Source organism: Plecotus auritus, assembly GCF_963455305.1.
Source record: "Plecotus auritus genome assembly, chromosome: 4".
NCBI classification, from domain to species: Eukaryota; Metazoa; Chordata; class Mammalia; order Chiroptera; family Vespertilionidae; genus Plecotus; species Plecotus auritus.
Window position 1 is genome coordinate 147,775,047 of NC_137775.1, and position 23,220 is coordinate 147,798,266.

Genomic DNA, 23,220 nt, shown 5'->3' on the forward strand with positions numbered 1-23,220 from the left:
GTAACTCAAAATGTAACTTGTTTTTACACCCCTTTTCCCACATATTTATTCTCTCAGCCAAAGGATTTTCTTTTCCCCAAATGGCACTGGAACAGTATTCAAAAACTACTTTTCATAATTTGTCTGCAAGCATTTCTGCTGACAATCTGCCGGCTCTGAAGATGGAAGAATGTAAGTGGCCCCAAGAAGCAGGGAAAAAGAAGAAAATGGATTCTCTTCCACTGCTTCCAGAAAGGAACATAGCCATGCAACACCTTGATACCTTGATTTTAGCCCAGTGAGACCTGAATTAGACTTCTAACCTACAGAACAGTAAGATGAAGTTGTGTTGTTTTAAGCCACTGTATTTATCATAATTGGATTCAGCTGTAAAAGGAACCTAATATACCCTCCATTTGCTTCCCCCCCCCCCCTCCTTCAATTGGGCAAGAATACGGTGAGCCAGCTGTAACCTGACAGGGGTCCTCAAACTTTTTAAACAGGGGGCCAGTTCACTGTCCCTCAGACCGTTGGAGGGCCGGACTATAGTTTAAAAAAAAACTATGAACAAATTCCAATGTGCACTGTGGGCCCGGGACGAGTCGACTGCCAAGCAGGACAGGCAGCGGCACCCGGCGGGCCGGATAAATGTCCTCGGCGGGCCGCATGTGGCCCGCGGGCCGTAGTTTGAGGACGCCTGAAGATGATGAGAATACTGGTGAAACAAAATAGAAGAAATCTAGGTCCCTGGTTGACTGTACCATTGTGGCCCAGCAAGAAGTGAGGACATGAACTAGGACAGTTTATTAAGGGGAATGTTTTCAAAGATGTGGACAGGGTGGAGGAAAGTCATAGAGGGCAGTGCAGCATCCCAGAGCCAGCACTAGGCAGGGGGTCACCACCACCCTTAGACAGGGACAACTGCATTCTGTGTAGGACGGCCACTTAAGAGGAACAGTGGTCTCTGGTCAAGGGATACAGCCAGCGGGGACAGCCCTGCAGAGGGTCTTGGGGTATAAACACCCTGATGGCCCTGACTGGTTTGGCTCAGTTGATGGAGCGTCAGCCTGTGGACTGAAGGGTCCCAGGTTCGATTCCAGTCAAGGACATGTACCTTGGTTGCAGGCACATCCCCAGTAGGGGGTATGCAGGGGGCAGCTGATCGATGTTTCTCTCTCATCAATGTTTCTAACTCTCTATCCCTCTCCCTTCCTCTCTGTAAAAATCAATAAAAATATATTTAAAAAATAAAAAATAAACACCCTGATGTCACTCTCCTCCCCTGTCCAATTTCTTGGGAGTGCTTCCTATTTGCTGAACCAAGGAACCAGCTTTATATTCCCATGTAGGCCAGCCTCCTGGGGCACAGAAGAAGGGCAAGTTGATCTAGAGAGGCACAGTGACCTTCTGGCTTAAAGCTGTCTGTGCCTGATTTCCCTGGACTACCTGGTCCAGGCAGTCCTTGGACCATCACTAAATTACAATTTTTTCATGAAACCAGATCACCATATGTTTTCATCCCCTCTAAAAAATGTATTTGAGAACAATTCAAATATTTGCCTCAGTATTTAGAGGGGAAATGTCAGAAGGGACTAGAATACATGCATGGACAAAAATCTTCCCCCCATCTCTCCCACTCTCAATAACTACCATACTCTATAGCAGCTGTTGGAAATCCTCTCATCTCTCTGCAAACTCCCCCCACTACCAACTCCCCCAAAGCAAGGAGTTGTTCTCACACAACTCTTCATTCTCTTGGGCTCCCTCCTTCTTTTCCCTCTCTCACATCTAGCCTCTCCCCTTTGTCCTTGGTCACTCTCGCTTTTCCCTGCCATGTATGTTTGTTTACAAGACTTGATATTTTCCAGGTTGCGCAGCTGTGCGTTAGGGTGAGCCACTCCCACATGGAGGCCGAGGCCTCACAGATGGGCAGCAGCTATACTTCCAGGCAGAACTCACCCAGCCACTCTGGAGGGAAGCCTTTCCTTGCCATCCAAGTAGGCTTTGTCTAGGAACAAGCAATTGCATTACGTGGCTAAGCTACAACATTAAAGGACACATTTGAAAACATTTTATATATATAAAGGCATGTGTTTATATGCACTTAAGGTGTATGCAAAATTTATATAAATGCAACTATAATGTGTACGCTTCGCAGTAATCCTTAGCCATTAAACAAATTAGTTTAATTAACCCCCCCTGCATACAAACCCAGGCCCATGCACACCCACTCTTCCTCCCTCACACCCCGTGCCCCTGCCTCACCAAAACCAAGCTTGCATAGAACATTTTTTTTCATTCACTTTATGCTTCTAACTAAAAATTCTTTCCCAGCCCTGATTCTGCTACTTCAGAAAAGTGAAGAATTTGAAAACTTGGGTCCAAGAGTCCTCATAGGCTTTTTCCATTATAAGCGTTAAGGCTGTTAGCACCGAGCTGCCTGCCCTCAATCCTATTTCTTCCAGCTCCTTGTGATAGGATGGAAGGAGGAGCTCCCCCTCCTCGCTCCAACATAAAGCAGCCGAAGCAGAACGTTTCTAAACACCTGCTCAGCCATCAGCTCTTAGCTTCTCTTCGGGGGCATCACTTGAACCTACACCTGACCTTCAGCTGTACTCTTTACAGCTAAAGACTGGCCACTCTAGAAGCTTCTACTGCTTTCCCAACCTGCTTCCGATTCAGCCTGCCAACTGAGTGGGCTGTTAGACAAAGCAAGCTTCCCACAATTTATATCAAACATTTTAATCAGAACATACAGGGTTTTTTAATAGAAATGTAGTGTTTTCTTCATATTCCTATAAATTTTGTACTTTTTAACAGTCAAGTGATAGATTCATAGGTTGTGGGCTCAATCCCCAGTAGGGGGCATGCAGGAGGCAGCTGACTCATGTGTGTGTGTGTCTCTCTCTCCCTCTTATCTCTCTAAATAATCAATAAAGACATATTTTTAAAATATACATATATATATTTTTTATAATTGGAGCTCACTTTTCCCGATTATATAATAGAAATAGGCCTATCTTTTTAGACAACTGTTTAGTATTCCATTACAGGGGTCTAGCTTATTTACTAAACTAATCCCCTATTGATGATTATTGAAGTTATTTCCAGTTTTCCTCTTGTTATAAACAATAGTGTAAACATCTTTATATGCATTATTTGGCATGTTTTTCCAGGGTTAAAGTTCTATCTACACTGAGTGGCCAGATTATTATGATCTCTGAATGCATAATAATCTAGCCACTCAGTGTATATCCTATATAATAAAAGGCTAATATGCAAATTGTCCCCTTGACCAGGAGTTCGACCAGCCGTCAGGCCAGCTAACCTCTCATGTCCCCTCCCCCTGGCCAGGCTGGCCAGACTCCACTCATGCACGAATTCATGCACCAGGCCTCTAATATATATATACTGAGTGGCCAGATTATTATGTGTTCAGAGATCATAATAATCTGGCCACTCATTGTATTTTAAACTTTAATACATTTCAGATTGCTCTTTAGAAAGGCACAATTTTACCTTCCCAGTGATCACTTATGCTAGTGCCTTCATGAACCTCATTATGTTTGAGGTCACAAGGCTTGGGGGACACCATTATATCATTACCACCTTGCAGCTTCTTACATGATTGTGAAAGTGCAGTTTACTTCTTGGTAATCCTCATGTATACTACAGTACCAAGCAGTCCCTGGCAAGTTGGTTAACATTGTATATATCAGTATCTCATGTATCTAAATCACAGCAAACTGCTCCTCTTTTTATATTTCCCATGAAATAAATTAAACATGCTATCTGCTTTTTTAAAGTACTAGTGTGTATTGGGGATGACTCATTCCAGCTAAAGAAGTAAGTACCTGTGAATGTTTTCTCTCCTGAGAGCACAATGAGCATAGTTCCCGGCATTTGCTAAAAGTATGCATTCAGCAAATATCTGATGGGCTCTCTGTTCAGTGCTAGGGAAATTAGGATGCTCTCAGGGTACTTACAACTTAGCACACTTGAAAAATATATGAATAATATTCATTGCACACCTACAATTTTTTAATGATTTTATTGATTAGAGAGACAGAGAGGAAGGGAGAGGGAGATAGAAACATCGATGACAGAGAAACATAGATTGGCTGCCTCTTGTACAATCCCTACTGGGGATGTAGCCTGCAATCTGGGCACGTGCTCTGCCTGGGGATCAAACCGTGACCTCCTGGTTCATGGGTCAATGCTCAACCCATGTGTTGTCCTGGTGCTGGGATACAGCAGAGAGTACCAGAGGTGGGTTGCATATCTGCTTTAGAACAATCTAGAAGACCTTCTCCAATAGATGTATGCCCAAGTATTGTACCTGGGCAGTGGAACTGAGAAGGTTACATATATGAAGTATCATAGAGGTGGACTTGAATGTAAGTAAAAGCTGGCTTGGGGAGAAGAGGGAGAAGGCCTTCTAGACAGAAAGAACTGGATGAGTCAAAAAGCAGGGTTTAGTTTTTGAGAATGGTGAGTATATCAGGGCTAGAGCTTAGTAAGGATGGGAGGCTGGGAGGCTGAGAATACAGAGCTGAGAGATTACTTAGGGGTCAGATTTCAAAGAGCCTTTATAGTGTGCTAGGGTACCTGAACTTTGTACTTATTTCACAGATAAGGAAACTGAGGCACACAGGAATGTAAACATGGTCCCAATTTAAGAGCCTTGTCATGTCATTCAGTAAATCTATTAGTGACTAGAAATAACAAATTTAATTCCATAGGTCTTTGAATGTGTATTTCAAGGTAAGAACCCAGACATAGTCAACATTTATAGTATGCTTTATTCAAAGTATAACAAGTATTTATACTTCAAAATGACTTTTGGTTGGAATTTTTATTTTTAGTTACACCAGTTGTAGACAAATACATTCTCCTTATTTAAACAAAGTTTAAACATTACAGATAAGGCAAGAGTCCCCTTTAACCCCCACCCCAAACAAAATTCCTGTACTTTCCCTTAAAGTACCCACTCTATTATCCACTTGCCATGCCTCCTCCTAAAACTTTATCATTGCTTATTCATATATTTATACATTTATGTTTATATAGAAATAGAAAGTTATAATGTTCTTCCTTTATCCTAGACTTTAACCCTGTTGATCTTTAACAATAGTATATACATTTCAGATAACCCTGGCCTTCTCTAAATGTAGAATATAAACCATTCAACCATAGTAGTGCTCGGCACATAGTAAATGCTCAAGAAACGTTAAAGAATGAGAGAGAGATGTTGCTGCTAAGGCTTAAGGTACTAATTGGGTAGATAGGTGGAGTTCCCAAGGTCAAAGGTCAAAGAGTGGTGATTATCACCACCTGGAATATCCGAGTAGATGACTGAATTGTCAGTTCCATATTCCATGATTTCTAAATAGGGTCACCAAGAAATCATTTAATTGTAGAGGTTAATAGCAGCATTTCATTAGCCATCTTGAAAAGCGCAAACACATCCTACAAAATCTCTGTCTGGCAAACGTATTATCTGGCAATAAGTAAAATAGCACGTAATCCTGGAGTGAGCCCAGTGCTGACTTGTTTCTGGTGTGTGATAACACCGCACCGGCTCTGGGTGGGCTGGCGTTCATAAACCTGATTAGCAACCTTGGCAGCAGCAAGTGCAGCTGCCGTGGTCAAAGAAATTCTCTTTCCAGTAGAGCAGTCTCACGCTTTTAGAGGAACTGCTGTTGTAGAGTTAATTCTTCTAGAAGGCCAAGGGCATCGTGGTTGGGGAAGATGAGGCAGAACTGCTGATATTTGAGAGGATATGGCCTTTACCGGCATTTCCATCACTTCTGATCAAAGAACCCATCCTCCCAGGGTAAAAATACTGGATTGAGAACTAGGATCCACTCTCAGTACAAGCCATAAATAGTAGTGGGTGCTTAGCTTGCTAATTAAAGCCAGTTTCCTGGATCACCTTAGGTAATAATTAACAACCCAGAACTATGGTTTGCAGCAAGAGAGTAGATAAGACTATCACTTCAAGCCTCTGGTACAAAGATATTGCCTAGGTTCAAAATATAGGTTGAGTAAGAAATACTTTTTCATTCAATAAATATATCCCAAGGACCTACTATGTGCTAGAAACTCATGTGGAGCTGTGTCAAGGACTGAACTTGACCTTTCAAATGGAAAAAGACAGAATCTGGATAAAAAAGCAGAGTAAAGAAGGATTTTTAAAATTTAAAATACTGGAATACAGGAAGTTCTTTTTCCTCATCTGGCTATTACTGGATTTCAGCATCCGTACAATGCTGATGAAAGTAACCCCATCAGCCAAAATAAAACTTTCAAAATAATTTTTAAAATACAATTTTAGGTGGGTTTCTATAAGAGATGAACTGAGTTTAATTAAAAGTTTTTCTAAAACTTAACTATCAACCACTGAGTGTAGCTGCCTACTCAATTTGACATTGGTAATTTTCAATAAACATTTTAAAAGAAAAAGCAGTCTTAACACACCTCAAATTTTAGATGCTGATGTATTTTGTCCAAACATATAGCTTAGGTTAAAAAAAAAAAAGAACTTTTTAAATATTTTATAGTAAATTGCTTTAATAATTTCTTAAACTTCTAATTATACAAATTTTTAAAGTTTGTGAATATAACTATTATAGATGACAACAGCTGACCAGAGACTTTCAAAATAATTTTTAAAATACAATTTTAGGTGGGTTTCTATAAGAGATGAACTGAGTTTAATTAAAAGTTTTTCTAAAACTTAACTATCAACCACTGAGTGTAGCTGCCTACTCAATTTGACATTGGTAATTTTCAATAAACATTTTAAAAGAAAAAGCAGTCTTAACACACCTCAAATTTTAGATGCTGATGTATTTTGTCCAAACATATAGCTTAGGTTAAAAAAAAAAAAGAACTTTTTAAATATTTTATAGTAAATTGCTTTAATAATTTCTTAAACTTCTAATTATACAAATTTTTAAAGTTTGTGAATATAACTATTATAGATGACAACAGCTGACCAGAGAAACAAACAAAAACTCTTATTTTTTTAAGGCCTTAAATTTTATTATCTGTGAACTGAAAAGTATTTGTACTTTTTAAAATTCTTATGCCCTTCCTTCTTTAGGCAAGGCACTCATAAAGGTAAAGATATACCAGAAAAATGAAACTTTGGTTCATGACTAGTATTTAAATCTTAAGGTGTTTAATTCACTACATTTAAGTTAATCCTGCTATGAATATGATAAAATGCTTAATGAGCTTTCTTAAAACTCTCTAGCCTTACTTCAAACATTAATCTCTTTCCTACTCATTTTTGAAGTGTTAGCAACCAAATACTAAAATTTATAAATAAAGTACAAATAGCGAATTGAAAAAACTTGTCCCACTTAGAGTATTAAACATAGATTAGAAAAATTAGGCATAACTGGATCAAGATACTCCAAGGTGGTCCTTCAGGATCTTCCCTCTGGCTTCCCTCAGTTCTCTTTTCCCCTGTGCTGGCCCCTGTCTCAAGCAGTCACCCCCAGCTTCAGGCTGACATCCATATAACTCCAAGTCTAGGAGGAAAGTAAGGTTTTATTCCCTCTCATGAAAATCCCAGTAATTCCCATAAAAGTTCCCGAAGTCACCTCACTGAAACAGTTGAGTTGCATACCCATCCCTGAACCAATTGCTGGGAAGAAGGAAATGGAAATGCATTGATTAGCCTGGAGCCCAGGGAGGGATTATCCCCATCTGAATTTTGTGGGTTGACAATGTGAAAGGATGAGTCCCCTCAAAAAAAATCTAGGTGCTGTTACTAGATGAAGGGATGTTAATTGCAAGCCCAAACAGCAGTATATACTGTGTGGTCCAAGACTGAAAATGCCATGACTCCCTGCCTAATTCACGCCCTGATGGATTCCATACTATAGAGAGTGACAGTAAAGACCCTTATGTGCCTCCTAACGGTTATAAGGAAGGATTATTCAATTTTAGTTATTCATCCAACAAGTAGATATTGAGTGTATACAGTACACCAGAAACTCTGCCATCTGATGGAAATACAAATTCCAATAAAATACAATGCTTGCCCTCAAAGAGCTCCTGGGGGTAAGAACATTAACACAAAATTACAAGTTACTGTCCTACATATTATAAAAGAGGTATGTAGAAAGTGCTGTGTAACATTTGTCTTGAATTATACTGGTCATTGAATGTACAATTCTACACTTTTCTAGATAAATTCTGAATTTATTTTTTCTAGATAAATTCTGAACTCACAAAGTACACTTAAATCTATTTCAAAATAGCAAAAATCTATTCTTTTTAATGAGAATTATATTAAATAAATAGCCAGGTTTTAGGACTAAAGTTCAAAGTCTATACTGTCACATCCTTGTTTCACTGTCAATCATCATTTAAAAAATATATATATATATATATATATTTTATTGATTTAAGAAAAAGAGAGGGAGAAAGAGATAGAAACATCAATGATGAGAATCATTGATTGGCCGCCTCCTGCACGCCCCCTACTGGGGGTTGAGCCCACAACCCAGGCATGTGCCCTTGGCTGGAATCAAACCTAGGACCCTTCAGTCCGCAGGCCGACGCTCTAGCCACTGAGCCAAACCGGCTAGGGCCATCATTTAAAATGAGATACATGAATGGCATTGTAAGATTGTGTGAAGGTGACCTTGAAAGCAGTTCTTTTTTTTTTCTTCAAACAAACTAATAAATGCCTCAGGGAGATAACTATTACACATTCTTTGCCACAAACAGCCAACAATTTGCAATCCCATCTGCCATTCAAAATTCTACAGAACTCCCCTGTAAAGACTCCAGGAAGTGCCAGGTAAGTACAAGTGGGGAGCAGAGAGTTGTGTCAGCAGAAGTGAAAGCCTAGATGGACTTTACTAACAAAAGTGATTCATTCCTCCTAAATTTGTAACGTCTTCAGGAAGCATAGGAAGCCGCATGAAATATAATAAAAAAGAGGACTTTGTTCATGAGTGAAATTTCAGAGTATTCCTAAAATGAACTCAAATCTGTTGATTTCTTTTTCTCCTTGACTAGAAATTCATGCAAGTTAGAAAGTGAACATTTAAGAAAGTTTTTTTAAAATATGAAAACTACTCTTTACTTACTTTCATTCAAGAAACAGTTATTGAGTACCTACAATGTGCCCCATGTCACATCAGGCAATGTTTATGCACAAATGAACGTTTCCCAGTACTCGTCCTTGCCTCACTGTCTATGGGGGGAGATAAGGACATAAAAAAATAGTTACAGCATTATGTCATTCATGCTACAACAGGCTTTTGCAATGTGCTGGTAGAAAGAGGGAGGAGCGTTATGTTTAAGCAGAGGCTTCAAAGGTGCGTTGTAGTTTACTATGTTGATGAGGTCAAGGAGGGTTCGTGCAGCAGAGAGAAAGAAAAGAAGGTGTAAAGAGTATGTCATGTATAGGGAACTTCAGGAAGCTCACCTGGGCAGAGGGAAGTCATTGACAGCTTTTGAACAAGGGAGCGACCTGATCAAAAGTTGTGCCTCTGAAAAAATCCTCCTGGCAATGTTATGGAGGATTAGACTGGAGAAGGGAAGAGTTTGGAAGTAGGAGCACCAGCGAGGGGACTCCTGTGGGCTTTGGGACATGAGGAGAGACTAAACCAGTGGTCGGCAAACTCATTAGTCAACAGAGCCAAATATCAACAGTACAACGATTGAAATTTCTTTTGAGAGCCGAAAACCGACTTCTGCGCATGGGCCATGAAGTTTCAATAGAACTGTACGTGCGCGCCCACATGTGGTATTTTGTGGAAGAGCCACACTCAAGGGGCCAAAGAACCGCATGTGGCTCGCAAGCCGCTGTTTGCCGACCACTGGACTAAACCAAGGCAATGAGGCTGGAGCAATGAGGGCATGGTGATTAGTTGCTAATACAGCAGAAATGGCAGGACCTGGAGATGGGTGGAAAGAGGTGAAGGAGAGGGAGATGTCAGGCATGATTCCCAAGCTGGGCTGGCTTCAAAGGCATGTGATCCGTGCAGTCTCCCAGGGTTCTACGGACGCCACAGTGAAACCATTAATTTTTGAACAATGGGCCACCCTATGCTCAATTTCATTTTGCACTGTGCCCTACAAATCCTATAGCCAGTCCTGTTCCCGGGTTCCTGCCTTGAGCTAAGCGGTGGGTCATAGTGCCAGTAATTAAAATTGGAAACAAATGAACACGTTTTGTTTCATGAGGGATGAATGAAGAGATGAGTTCCATTTTATAACATGTCCTATGTGTCATCCAAGTAGGAATATTCAGTAGGCTGTTAGAAATTGAGTGTAAATTCCAAGCAAGGTACAAGCTAGAGTTACAGATGTGGGGAGGACCAAGGCCAAGGTGGTGGAGACCCTGGATGTGGATGCAAGTGTGCAGAGGGAAAAGAAGCTGGAGAGAGAACCCTGGGGAGCACCAAAGTTTGAGGGATCAGAGAAGGGAAAGAGAAATGGAAGAGGAGGAGTCAGAGTCCTGTGGGAATTGTGTCCTGGAAGCCAAGGAAAAAGGACTCTCAGGAAGGAGGGAGTGACCCCGTAAAATATATGCCGCAAAGAGATCCAATAGGATAATGCCCATTGCATTTGGCAACTGGAGGGTCAGGGGGTAATTACTGAGACCACTGGTGAGCTGGAAGTCATTATAATAAGAAGGAAAAAGCAGGAGGCAACAGTAAGTGCAGATTATCCTTCAAGAACCTGGCTATGAAGGCAAAGGGAGGAAAGGAGGAGAGAAGAAGGCATGTAGGATGAAGGCAGGTTTGGGGGAATTTTCCCCCCTTAAGATGGTTTGTGTGTGAGGACACTACTCTTAGGTGGGATGAGGGCACACACTTCCAGGACAGAAGCCCAGAAGATAAAGGTGGGAATAAAGACGGACAAATTCATAGGTGGAGTGGGCAGAAGTTGAGTGTCATACATGCTCCCCTCTGCACATATACTAGCACATGCAAACACAACAACAAAAACCAACAACACATCTAATTTTCTTAGCAGTGTTGTTTACTACTGAGTGAGGTCAGGGGAGCGGGGGGGGGGGGGGGTAGCTTTAGCCGAGTGTTGAAGGTGAGGAAATCTTTGCCCTTTGGAGAGGACACTGAGCAGGGACAGGAATAAACGACTATGTAGCCAGGAGGGCTCAGCTGCTGTGAGAGCAGAGGCCAGTCTGGGGAAAGAGGCAGAGCTGAACCATGCTTGCAATTTGTATGGATGAAAACCTGGGCAGGGGGAAAAGTTTTGCCTTTTAATATTTTTCTTTTAATGAAGCTCTGAAGACCCTGCATTGCAACATTAGACCACCCCAACAGCACCTGCTTTCTCAGTGGTCTGGGGCTGCCCAGCCAGCACCTAGGATCCGGAGCAAGTCAGAGGCTGCAGCAGGGCAAGTGCTGATTTGGTGAATAATTAATGCATCGCTGAGACCTGAGGCTCCTGCCCCCCTTGGTGGAAAGCATGTTTATAAACTCATAAAGCAGCTTACTGTATGGTCTAATGATTAAACTTTCCTGGGCCCTATTTCATTACAGCTAAGTTAAAAACTGACCAACTGGCCACATAAACCTTCTTCCTGGTGTGATTAATTAGAAAACAAGCAACATCTCCTAACTGGACTAACAACTAACTACACTTCTCTCATCCCAAGCACTTTTGCCCAGAGCAGGGTCAAGAAACCTTAAGCCTTAACTCCATCCTTTAAGGCAGCAGAATTGGGCTAATTCAGGGAAAAGGTGCCTCTCTTCCCTCTCCAACCCCCAGGCGATGAGTGAGCTTCCATTTACCCGTTTAACCAGACCTGTCACACGTGGTGTCGTTTGAGAGCCTTCATTAAAGGCCCTCTCTCCACCTCATTATGGCCCACGTGGTGCTTAGTTAAAACTGTGGGAAAGTGCGCCTCACGAGACCTTCAGCTCCGTGGCTGAATCGTCCCTGTCAAGGTGAGATGGGAAAAGGCGTCACTTAACAACATTGTCCTTGGAGAAATTATCTGAATTAGAGCCATAGATATAGGTAAGGAGTACATTTTAAAAAGCCGAATCAGACGGGTGGCCACCTGGGCAGGTCCTGGGTAAATGCGTGCGCCAAGGCAGCATAGTGAATGGCAGTTTCCTTCCCTCGTACGAAGGCAGAGATCCCGCCTGGCCCAAGCTCAGTGATACCGACACCAGACGGTTCTCTTCTTTCTCAGGAATTAGTCTGACAAGCCGACCCTTTCTAAAGGTTTAACCCGCCTTTCTCCAATGCTCAGTGCAAGAGTTAGTAGCCTTGGGCACCTTTCAGTGACTCACTCCTTACAAATGTAAATTGCACAAGTGCGCGGGAGGTCCCGACCACCTCCCCCCCGCCCCCCAAGCCTGGCGACCTGAACACCCACCTCCCGGACTAGCCCACGCGCAGCGCACCGCCTGCGCACCGCTGGGGACGCACACCCGGGGACAGTCCCGTAGCCCCTCACAGGGAACTGGAAGGGCCAAAATCCTGCAGCGACCGCAGGCGCGTCCTTTAAAACAAAAGCGCCCCCGAAGGGTGGGACCTCACCCCCTCCTAGCCAAGTAGTGGCCTCCCGCTGCCCTCCCCCTCCGCTGGCTTTCAAATTGCGCATGAGCAGAGGCGCCTCCCTCGGTTCCTCCCAAGGCTAAACTTTCTAATTCCCTTCTTTGGCTTAGGCTGCCGGCCGCTGGGAGAGCGCTCGCACCGCCGGGTGAGCTGAACAAAGTGGCTGCGCGATTTCCCCCTCCCCACCCTCTCCCCCTCCCACCCCCCGCTTCCGTGGGAGAGGCAGGAAATGGAAGGGCCCCTCTCCTCTCTCTGAACATTTGCTTTTTCCCCCCACTCCACCTCTCCATAAAGGAACACGGGAAAACGGGGCAGGCGGCTCGGTGATCGCTCCTCTGCCGGGTCCCCTCGGCTCAAGGGACTGGACATGGGGCTGCTCCAGGTGTTCGCTTTCTGTGTCTTAGGTAATTCCGAGGAACGGTGGGGGAAGGGGTGGGCTTGGATGTGGGGGACGAAAACCTCGTAGTCGTTTGACCCAGCTTCGAGGGCGCCTGGGGGATCGGGAGATGGACTGGAGTGGAGTGGAAATTATCCCCTAGGGTTAAATGCCAGCGCCCTCGGTGGTGGCTGAAGACGGCGCACGAGGATCATCGCGGACCCGCATCCCCTGGGCTCCGGGTCCAGGGCTGCGGCTCCCGCGGCCGCTGCGCCGGACTTTACACCTTCGGCGCATCCCTGCTGGGGCTCTCCACCGCGGGGCAGGCTCCCTGGGGTGGAAGGGCCAGCCGCGGAGGGCTCCCCAGGAGCCCATTTCCCAGGAAAGTGCCCCAGCTGAGCGCAGGCTTCATCCTGGGAACAGATTGGGGCCATGTGGCTTTAATTACCAGCGCTGTCTGCCCCGGGATGGCGCCAGAAACAGCTGGACTCGGAGCTTCCCTGGAATGGCGAAGCGTGGAAGCCGCTCCAAAGCCTCAGGGATTGTCCGCTCGCCCCTTGCTCGGGGGAAGCGGGGTCCCCCGCGAGCCCGCCACCTCGCCCCTCAAACCAGGGATCTTTGCGCATGCATGCACACACATGCACACACTCTTATGTGACCCCACGATCACAGATTTCTGCGCGCACACACTCGCACTCACTGCGAGGATGCCCGGGCTGCCACGTGCACGCGGGTTCACACACACTCCAGCGCAGATGCCTGCTTCTCTGTGCCTAAGTCCAGTCACATCGAAGTGGTGGGTTTGCACATCTGTCTTTTGTGCCCGGGGCAGATCAGGGTGGACGCGATGCCCTTGGCTGCTGGACAAACCTGGGATCGTGTGTGTTTTTCACGACTCCTTCTCCACGTCCCTGCCTTCCCCACACTCACCTCTCCATTGTGTCTCTTTTCTATGCATTCTGCTTTCTTCTAAACCTACTCTATCCCGGCCCCTGCTTGTTCCTTTTGCTCCGGCTTGCTGCCTCCTCCGAATCCCCCACCCCACCTCTCCACCCCTCCATCTGCCCCTTCCGCAGTGGTGTTCGGAATCCGAGTGCGAGCTCAGGAACCGGAGTTTAGCTACGGCTGCGCGGAGGGCAGTTGCTACCCAGCCACGGGTGACCTTCTCATCGGCAGAGCACAGAGGCTTTCGGTGACATCGACGTGCGGGCTGCACACGCCCGAGCCTTACTGCATCGTTAGCCACCTCCAGGTGAGGGCGGAGAGCCCGCAGGTCGCTCTGCGCGCACCTCCTCCAGTCAGTCCAGACCAAAGGGGCAGGCCCTGGGGACTCCACATCCTGCCAGCTATCCAGCTAGGAAGCCCGGCCAGCCAGGGAGGCCCCGATTCGGCTGGTAGCTCACCCTTTAGCCCCATCTCAGTTTGCACAGTTGTATCCGCCAAACATTTCCTGCCGCCACCGGGGCCGGCACAGGCATTATAGTAAGGCAGAGCTGCAGACAGTCCTGGCTCCTGCCCCGCGCCCTAAACCCAGGGGTTCCAGAGGAGTGAGTGGTTTCATCTTTCCCCTTTGGAAAATGTGTATAAAAAGTGGTTTACCCTCTTCTTTCTTCTTTTTTTTTTTTAAATAATGAGTAGTGATTTTGGATATATATTTTTCCAAACCTTGCATTTGGATGAAGGATATTTAAGCACTGACAGACACCTTGTAAGGTCTCTTCAATCATCGGACCTGTTTTCCTCACCTCATTTGGTGCTGTTCTCCCACCTACCTTTATTAGATATCAGGTTCAGATGCTTTCTTTTTCAAAATGCGCTGGTTGCCATGGTACCATGAGGACCTACATGAAATTTCGGGGTGTTTTCTGTTTCTAAAAGTAGAACCAAATTTTAGATGTCAGAAGTCACATTTCCACAAAATCAAAACCAATTTTAAAAGAAGACAAAGTGTAAACTATCCAGAATGAGAATCCCTTTTCCTTGATTTTTAAAAAGGAGACTGATATCTTTGGTCTCTGGAGCAAGCAGAAAGTGAGTCTCACAGGTGGGGCCAGTTCCAAGTCAATTGCTCTAATTTTGGTCGCTCCACCCACCTGCACACCTGCCCTGCAGGAGCAGGACGGAGGGTGGTATGCCTTACACGTTAGATTCCTTAGGCTGGAGTCACCTTTCCCCAGCAGAAGGAGAGCCCATTCTGGAGACCTGATAAATTAAACCAAAGGAATGTGGTAAAGTGGATTCCACGCGTTTGCTTCCAGGTTTATGCGGAGATGTCTAGACTGCTTCCTCCTGATTAAAAGGGAGGCTATAATTAACCTTTTTGTAAGTTCTGGTAATTGTTCTTCAGTATTAGTGTCCTTGACTACAAGTTAATGAAGACAGATGTTACTTTTTCTATTATTGGCATATAAATCTTACCTAAAATCGTATGCCAGCATTTATCTCAGAGGCCTGGACATCCTGTAAACGAATCACCCGACTCTGAAACCAGCTTTGACCAGAAGGAGAATTGGACCATTTGTGTTGAAAGCAAGTAGTGCTGGACTCCCTGCTTCCCATGATACCCAATAAATGGTGGGGTGCTCCCCACATCTCCACATCTTCAGGAGTGCCTAAAGAAAGGGACTGGGCGTGCACTTGTTTCAGGCATTGAGAGGGTGTCAAATTAAATGAGTCAGGAAGCTTACGTGTTTTGTTCAGGGTGACCTCTGCTCTCGGTAAGTTCATTAGTGCATCTTGCCAGTCTCTAAATCCTTTTGTGAGGAAGGAGATAAATTGTAAAAGTACAGTCAGTTGATACTGTCCTCATAGGAACATCACCCTTGCGTAAATGTTGTTTGTAAGATGTGTGTGTGGGTCTCTATAGATTTCAGTCTCGGCATCATTTTCAGATTTAAGGTTAATTTGCATTTCAGAAAACTTAGGTAGAGAGCAGAGCTCCGTGTGGAGAAGGGAACGATTAAGTTTGGCTCTTTATGATTTGCTGTGCTGGAGGACAAAGAGGGTTCTTTGAAATTTCCTGACCCAATGCCAGAGTGGCTGTGGCCCCCATTTTAGGGAGAAGGTAAATGAGAAGAGAGCAGTTCAAAGCTATTCTAAAACCTAAAGTATGCCTCAGTTCCAGTCCAGGTCCACTTTGGTGTTCTTTGAGTTGGGAGCACAGTTTATAGTGCTCCCAACACAATAGGGCAGCCTGGTACCCCCTTCCCAGATATCCTGAGAAGTTGGTAGTCTGCAGGCCACCACACTGGTTCACAGCTTGGGCAGAGTAGAAGCTAAGAAATCTTATTCTGTAGTTCCTAAAGGTTCTTAAATATCTCTGCCTAATACTTGGTTTCTACCTTATGTAGGTTTTAGAAAATCAGGCCAAATGAATTGTATGTCTCCCCCCCCCCCTTTCATTTTCAGTTTGCTTTATGTCAGCAAAAATTCTCTTGAGACCTCTTCTGCATTTTCCTTGAAGAGTAAGCTCCTCTAACTATTTACTGAGATTAAACCTTAAGCCTAGAAATTTCATTTTAATTACATTAATAGCTGGTGGAAACAATGCTTGCTTTTACTTTTGACCTTGAATTTGCAATAGAGGAGGAAATTTTCAGGAGAATTTCATACTCAGTAAATTAAAGTGAAAGGCATGAGATATGTCATTTAAGTAATTTTGGCACATTCATTTTTCTTGAAGCAAGCAGGTTTGATTTTTGTATTGTGGGCTTGATTTTTATTGTCTCAGAGAGAGGGGGGGGGGGATTGTTTCCTAAACTCATGAAACTCACTTTACTTTCAGGAGGACAAAAAGTGCTTCATTTGCAATTCACAAGATCCTTATCATGAGACCCTCAATCCTGACAGTCATCTCATTGAAAATGTGGTCACTACATTTGCTCCAAACCGCCTTAAGATTTGGTGGCAATCTGAAAATGGTATGTGGTTGGTGTGGGAACAAGTTTGTGGAATGTGATTGAAAGGGGTTTACAGACTCCTGGGTGTTTATAATTATATGATGGTTCCTCTGTCCTGTGATCATGGCCTTTGACAGATTTACTGCCCGAAGCACTAACTTCTCATGCACTTCTACCAGAAAGCTGTCTTTCATGCTAGCTAGACCAAAGAATTTCTCAGTTGTCATTCTGAGGGGGCCTTTGGGGCATGTGGCAGGTGCTGAGGAGGGCGTGGGAAGGCCCTGTACTATCTCAGGTCCTTCTTCTTCCACAAAAATGTAGCATCTTTCATTTTGATCAATCCCAAATGAAAGGAAAGAATCAGCCCCCACCACTATCACCACCTTCCTTCTATGGAAAGAAAACTTAATAATAGTAATATAAATAAGCACTAGATGTGGTTTTTCAAAGACTCGGTCGACATGAATATACCCAAGTCAGTTTTCCCAGTGAGTGTGTTCCTTTCAATCCTTTGTCCCTTTGTTGCATTTTGGGTTTTGGTTTAATAAATTCATCAAATATGATGTTGTTATTGCTGTGGAATCAAGCCAAAATTAGTTTTGCATTTGTTTCAAGCTTGACTGTGAACTTTGGGGAATAGAGGTAGAGTTATGATGTTCATAATTCACAATGTATCATTAGATTTTAAAAATATGAGAAAGGCCTTTCAGAAATGAACTAAGCCTGGCCATAGAAAGCATGGACACTACTAGATCTCAATATTATATGCCCTACACCTGAGAAGTTTTTGGATGCTGGCAGTTATTCATCATTCTGTAAAGAAAACCTCCTAGTGCAATGGTCGGCAAACTCATTAGTCAACAGAGCCAAATATCAACAGTATGACGATTGAAATTTCTTTTGAGAGCCAAATTTTTTAAACTTCTTCTAACGCCACTTCTTCAAAATAGACTCGCCCAGGCCGTGGTATTTTGTGGAAGAGCCACACTCAAGGGGCCAAAGAGCCGAATGTGGCTCGCGAGCCGCAGTTTGCCAACCATGGTCCTAGTAGATTTCCTCATCATCGACTATAAAATCCCTCCTGCTTTCTAGAAGATTGTTGGTTTCTGAGGAGGTTGGCTATTCACTGGTTGGCCTTAGGACTTCATTGGTTACCAGCTTGATTGAGACAGACTGGTCCTCAAAGAGCATGCATCAGTCAGAGCCTTCTTAATTCTGATAGGAGGATATCTGATAGGAGGAGATCAATGTGAAAGCAAAGTTTCTGTAAATCTGTTCCTGAATTACAAAGGACTTCTGGAATAGCAAAAGCTTATGAATAGACTGTGAGCATTTCCTGACTGCTCACGTTCTTCCAGTGAAATGGAAAGACAAAGGAAGGATGTCTGAGTGTTAGAATCAGGACCAATCCCATTTTAGGTGATAGACAGTAAAGTAAAGGAGACCTTTGCTAACATTTCATCTGAAGGGAAATGTCCAGAACAGGTGCTATAGTTCTAGAGGAGGGGTTTTTCTTGGTAACATCAGGAATTTTAAAATTTCTACAATTTTTAATTTGTGTGGCAAGAGAGACCAAATGCCATAAAGGTCTTTTTCAATTAGATTTGTCACTCTGACACCAGATTAGATGACATGAGACTGATGGAACTTGGTCTTTAGAAAGTCAGACCTATCGTTAGTGATCCCTGTCATCTCTCTGTTGTCTGATAGTTCACAATTAAGGCCTTTCTTTGTAAATGTGATTTTATCTGTTTTCTGTGTGTTTTGTCCAAAATGAGCTTTACATGAAGGCATTAAATGATCAGTTCTCAGGCATAGAATCAGGCTTGGCATGTACAGCTACTTTTAACTTACCCTTCATGGTGATCCATTCCTAGGTCTGACAGAAATCAAATGCACTGCGGAAGATGACCTTGTTTCTTTTCTCCATGGATTTTTCTTCCCATATTAAAAAAAGCACTGCAGTGCTTTATTAGGTTATAAATCTAAACTGGAATGTGCTTCTAGGCCACACATTGCAGCACATGGTCTTATATTGCAGAAATGGCACCAGTCTTGTTTGTATTTATATTATTTCGTTATCTCTTCATTTTGAACAAATATTGCAAGTTTTTAAAAGCCTGGGAGAAGAGAGACATGTGGTTACTTGGCTAACATTTCATCTGAAAGGAAATGTCCAGAACAGGTTTATAATGTGGTTCTTTTTAAGAATGTAGATAAAAGTTAGGTGTAATTATAACGTTTTTCTTTAGCATTCCAGCTAACTCATATTCATCCCAGTGGCCACTTTCCCCTCCCCCCAATTGACAGGATAGGTTTTCAGCATGAGAATTTATTTCAAAAGTCCTACTGGTTTCTTGAAAATACACCAGCCAGTGACATGATTCATCTGACACATTCCTGTCTTCTTGCATTTACTAGGAAGGCTTCTTTTGCTCTGGAAGGTGGACCCCCAAAGCTCTCTGAAGTGTAGGAAAGGTGGAAAGGTCTCCTTCTCCAAACAGGCAAGGCCCTAGGGCTGGGGTGGCAGGTGTTTTCCATCTCTGGAATTCCAGTGGCCTTTCAGTGTGTGAAAGCAGCTCTGCTGGACCCTCAGGGCCCGGTGCAAAGACTTGTGTGTTTGTGCAGGCTCTCCCCTGGAAAGGGGAGATGTTAGTATTTGTCTGGGCTCGTTTGTTTATTGGCTGACCCTTTGTCTCTTTGGCATTGTTTTTCAGTTGTGGAAATGCATCCAAAGCCTTCTCCATCAGGGCTGGTTTTTCTAAATTGGAGTATGACTAACGTATGTGGTAGATCCATTTCTTTTCCTTGCTGCTACGTAGAGAAAAGGGAGTATTTGTGTTTCTTCTGAGGGAGGATTGTGCCCTTGCGCTTTAGACTGCAAGCCCAGTCCCTGCTGTGCACAGGAAGTGCCCCTCTCCTTCCCCTTGGAGAGCCTCTTGGCTTAGAGGGGTGGGCAGATGTTTCCTAAGTAAAGATGTCCTTGATGCAGCAGGAGGCACTCTGCCAGATGCCTTATTCCCGGGAGCAGATTCCACATGCTGAGCTCCAGAAGGTTCTGTGGGAGACTGAGGATCCTCGGACTTGGGCTTTACCACCTGAATTTTTTTTAAATACATTTTTTATTGATTTCAGAGAGGAAGGGAGAGGGGGAGAGAGGTAGAAACATCAATGATGAGAGAGAATCATTGACCGGCTGCCTCCTGCATGCCTCCTACTGGGGATTGAGCCCACAACTCGGGCATGTGCCCTGACCGGGAATCGGACTGTGACCTCCTCCTGGTTCATAGGTAGATGCTCAACCACTGAACCACTGAACCACACCAGCCGGGTGGGGCAGAGGCTTATTGTCGTCTTGTCTGCACCTTCAGGTTAAGATAGAAGGCAAAGATGCCTTCTCTGAGGAGCATAAAGATAACTTAATCGTCTCAGCTGTTCACAGATGTGCCTGTTTACTGTTTCCTTTTTATTTAAAAATATCTATAGGCGTGGAAAATGTAACCATCCAACTGGATTTGGAAGCAGAATTCCATTTTACTCATCTCATAATGACCTTCAAGGTAAGGAATCCATAACTTTCTCACAAATGACACGTGAGAACACGGTATAATCCCCCTTTCAAAACAGATGTCTGTTGCGAATTGACCTAAATGGACACTTAAATATGATTGTTGCTATAAATTGGGATAATTGAGCAGGTTTTTAAACACGGGCATGAATAACTATGCTTAACTACTCTACACAGCAATAAGTAGGGAAAGCCACTATTCTAAGGTACTTCCACTGTAAACTTTAATTAGGTATCTTTTTATTTCCCCATGGAGAGAGGCAGCTCTGACTCTCCCAACCACAGTAAAACATCTGGAGAGTAAATCCCTGGTCGCCTGTGTTGATGATTTAATGCTGAGTTTGGTAACTGGAAAGGAAGTGTATTATCTTTCGTTTCCAAGGTTTTGCTGAATTTGTGGGAACAGTGTACAGTTTCTTACGAAATGTGCACGCCTTCTTAAAGGTGGATTTTCTCATTCTTTTTCTTTTTGAGATGTAAAATGACTCCGGGACCAGGGAATGCCTCTGTACAAAGTCCCTTTGTTTCCTCTTCAGCAGCTGCCTGGAAATGACAGACTTCACATGGCTTAGAGTACATGTTGGTTCACACAAAACCCATAATTTACTTATTACTTCTCAGATTAAAATCACTTGTGAATAGTTTTCCGTTGGAGTTGGGGGCCTTATCTGTCCCCTCTCAGGTTCGGAGAAGGTGCCAGGGTAGATTTACCATGTGGGCAGGTGGCCATGAAAGTCTCACTGTGTCCTCCACTGAAGCCTGGGAGGCGGGGGCAGGGGTGGGCCAGGAGGTCAGAATGTGACCGGGAGGTACTGGGCTGCTGATTCCCTGCTGTTACTGCTGACGGTTTACAATGTGACACCTGATACTGAGAGGGGTGGGAGGGCTTCCACTAAACACCTTCTTCACTTACTCCTTGTCCCTTCATTGACCACACACTCAACCTGGCGGTGAGAATGAACACTCAGCTGTGCATGAGGGGATTGCCTTCATGTTATGTGACACCTGAATATACTCAGTCATCTTTGTTAATGTTTATCTTTTACTTTGGAAAGGGCTTCTGTTTACATACATGAGATTTTTTTTTTTTTTTTTTTTCCTATCTAAAAGTCCTTGGGGCACATATTCTGTAGTTGAAACTCAGTGGGCCAAGGATGAAATTCTGCACCAAAGTGCAGAAGGTCAAATGGAGGAGGTGGTGATTTAACTGAGATGTGAAGAATGGGTACAAGTTGTCAGACTTTGGTTTATGAGAGAGAACTCATTCTTTTGGTTCTAGCTCATGTGTGAACAGCAACATCTATGGGGTTAGACAAACTTGGGTGTGAATCCCCATTCTGCCTCTTCCTGGCATGCGTGTCCAGAGCTTTGGCTTCCCCCTCGGTAAAGTGGAACAATAACAACACCTATGTTATGGGGTTGTGTGACATACCCGTCTATTCTGGTTATAGGGGTATCTTGCTACCCGGGTCCATAGTGGGAATGTGATCATTTTTATATATGCTAATGCTTGGCACACAATTGCTCTACAAATATTTACTGATAAGTGAGTAAGTGAATGAAACCAACCATCTTGTGTTTGTGAGAAACTGGTCCAGGCTTCATGGGATTTTGAAAAAAATATTTTAAATTGATTTTTTAGAGAGAGAGGGAGAAAGAGAGAGAAACATTGATGTGAGAGTGAAACATCAAGCAGCTGCCTCCTGCACAACCTCTACTGTAGATGGAGACTTAAAACCCAGGCATGTGCCCTGACCAGGAATCGAACTGGCACCCTTTCAGTGCGCGGGCTGATGCCCACCAACTGAGCCATCCCGGCCAGGGCTTTATAAGGATAGAGGAGTTACTGCCCACCCGGAGCTTCCAGGCTTCTAGGGAAGAAACAGACTTACAAATAACTTATAATACAAGACAGAATATGCCAACTGCTATAGCAGGAGTTCAGATAATGTACATTAGCCCGGAGGTGTGGGAGAGTAACTTGAGCCTGGGATAGGAGAGAGAGCTTCATGGGGAGAGGTCTGGGGCTGCACTGGACCTTGGCCAGGAGGAATGAGCAGGATTTCAGTGGGAGGAGGTGGAAGCAGAGCCCTTCTGGGCAGAGGAAATAGTCTAAGAACACAGCTCTGCTGGTGGGATTCTCCTGGCAAGGCTTGTTCAGCACGTACAGTGTAGATTTGCTTTGGGTCGTGAGGGGAGGAAGGGAAGTAAGATGACAGAAGGACCTTGACTCCTTGCTGAGGAATGTGAACTTTATAGGAAATAGGGAACAATTGACAAGGAATTGAGACCTGTATTTCAGGGAGGGAGTCAAGCGGAAATGGCAAAGGAGAGCCTGGGACAACATTGGGGGCTTCTTGTTGAGGTCAGTGTTAAAGAAGGGCTGACTTACGAGAAGGCTGGTGTCCACACAAAGGCTGTCTGGGACCCTCAGGTAGGAGGGGGCCGCCTCCTGCAGCCCAGATGTCTGGAAGCATTATGGGAAGCTTTTCCTGATCATACATATTCCATTGCCCCTGCTACTCCTGCCTCTGAGAATCATCGCCCAGAGGCGGAGCCTGTTTTCTAAGAAAGTCAGTTGGACCCCTTAGAATCAAAGGTCAATCAAACCATGACTTGGAGAAAGATGAGGAGCTGAGCAGTGGAAGAAAGGGTAAGGAAAGGGATGAATCAAAGATTACTCGGATGTCGAAGCTAAGTAACTAGAGGGTAGTGACACAATTAACAATGGTGAGGACAGGAAGCGGGTGAGGATGAAGAATACACTCTTAATTGTGTTTGTCATGGAGATGGTTGGTTGCTAAACAGATTGCGTTTTCTTAGGCTAGCAA

At 44.1% G+C, this 23,220-nt stretch overlaps 1 protein-coding gene across 2 annotated transcripts in view; it reads left to right on the forward strand.

Annotated features, from left to right (window-relative positions):
* Positions 1-12,602: 12,602 nt before the first annotated feature.
* Positions 12,603-23,220, forward strand: part of LAMB1 (laminin subunit beta 1) — a 71,731-nt gene continuing 61,113 nt past the window's right edge. The window contains exons 1-5 of one of the 2 annotated variants that reach the window (XM_080663904.1): positions 12,603-12,691; positions 12,841-12,950; positions 13,999-14,174; positions 16,707-16,842; positions 20,308-20,381. In XM_080663904.1, coding sequence (XP_080520030.1) covers positions 12,914-12,950; positions 13,999-14,174; positions 16,707-16,842; positions 20,308-20,381 — 423 coding nt within the window. In that variant the 5' untranslated portion in view covers positions 12,603-12,691; positions 12,841-12,913. Of the gene's footprint in view, positions 12,692-12,759; positions 12,951-13,998; positions 14,175-16,706; positions 16,843-20,307; positions 20,382-23,220 lie in introns of those variants that run through there. The other variant, XM_080663905.1, reaches the window with a different exon arrangement.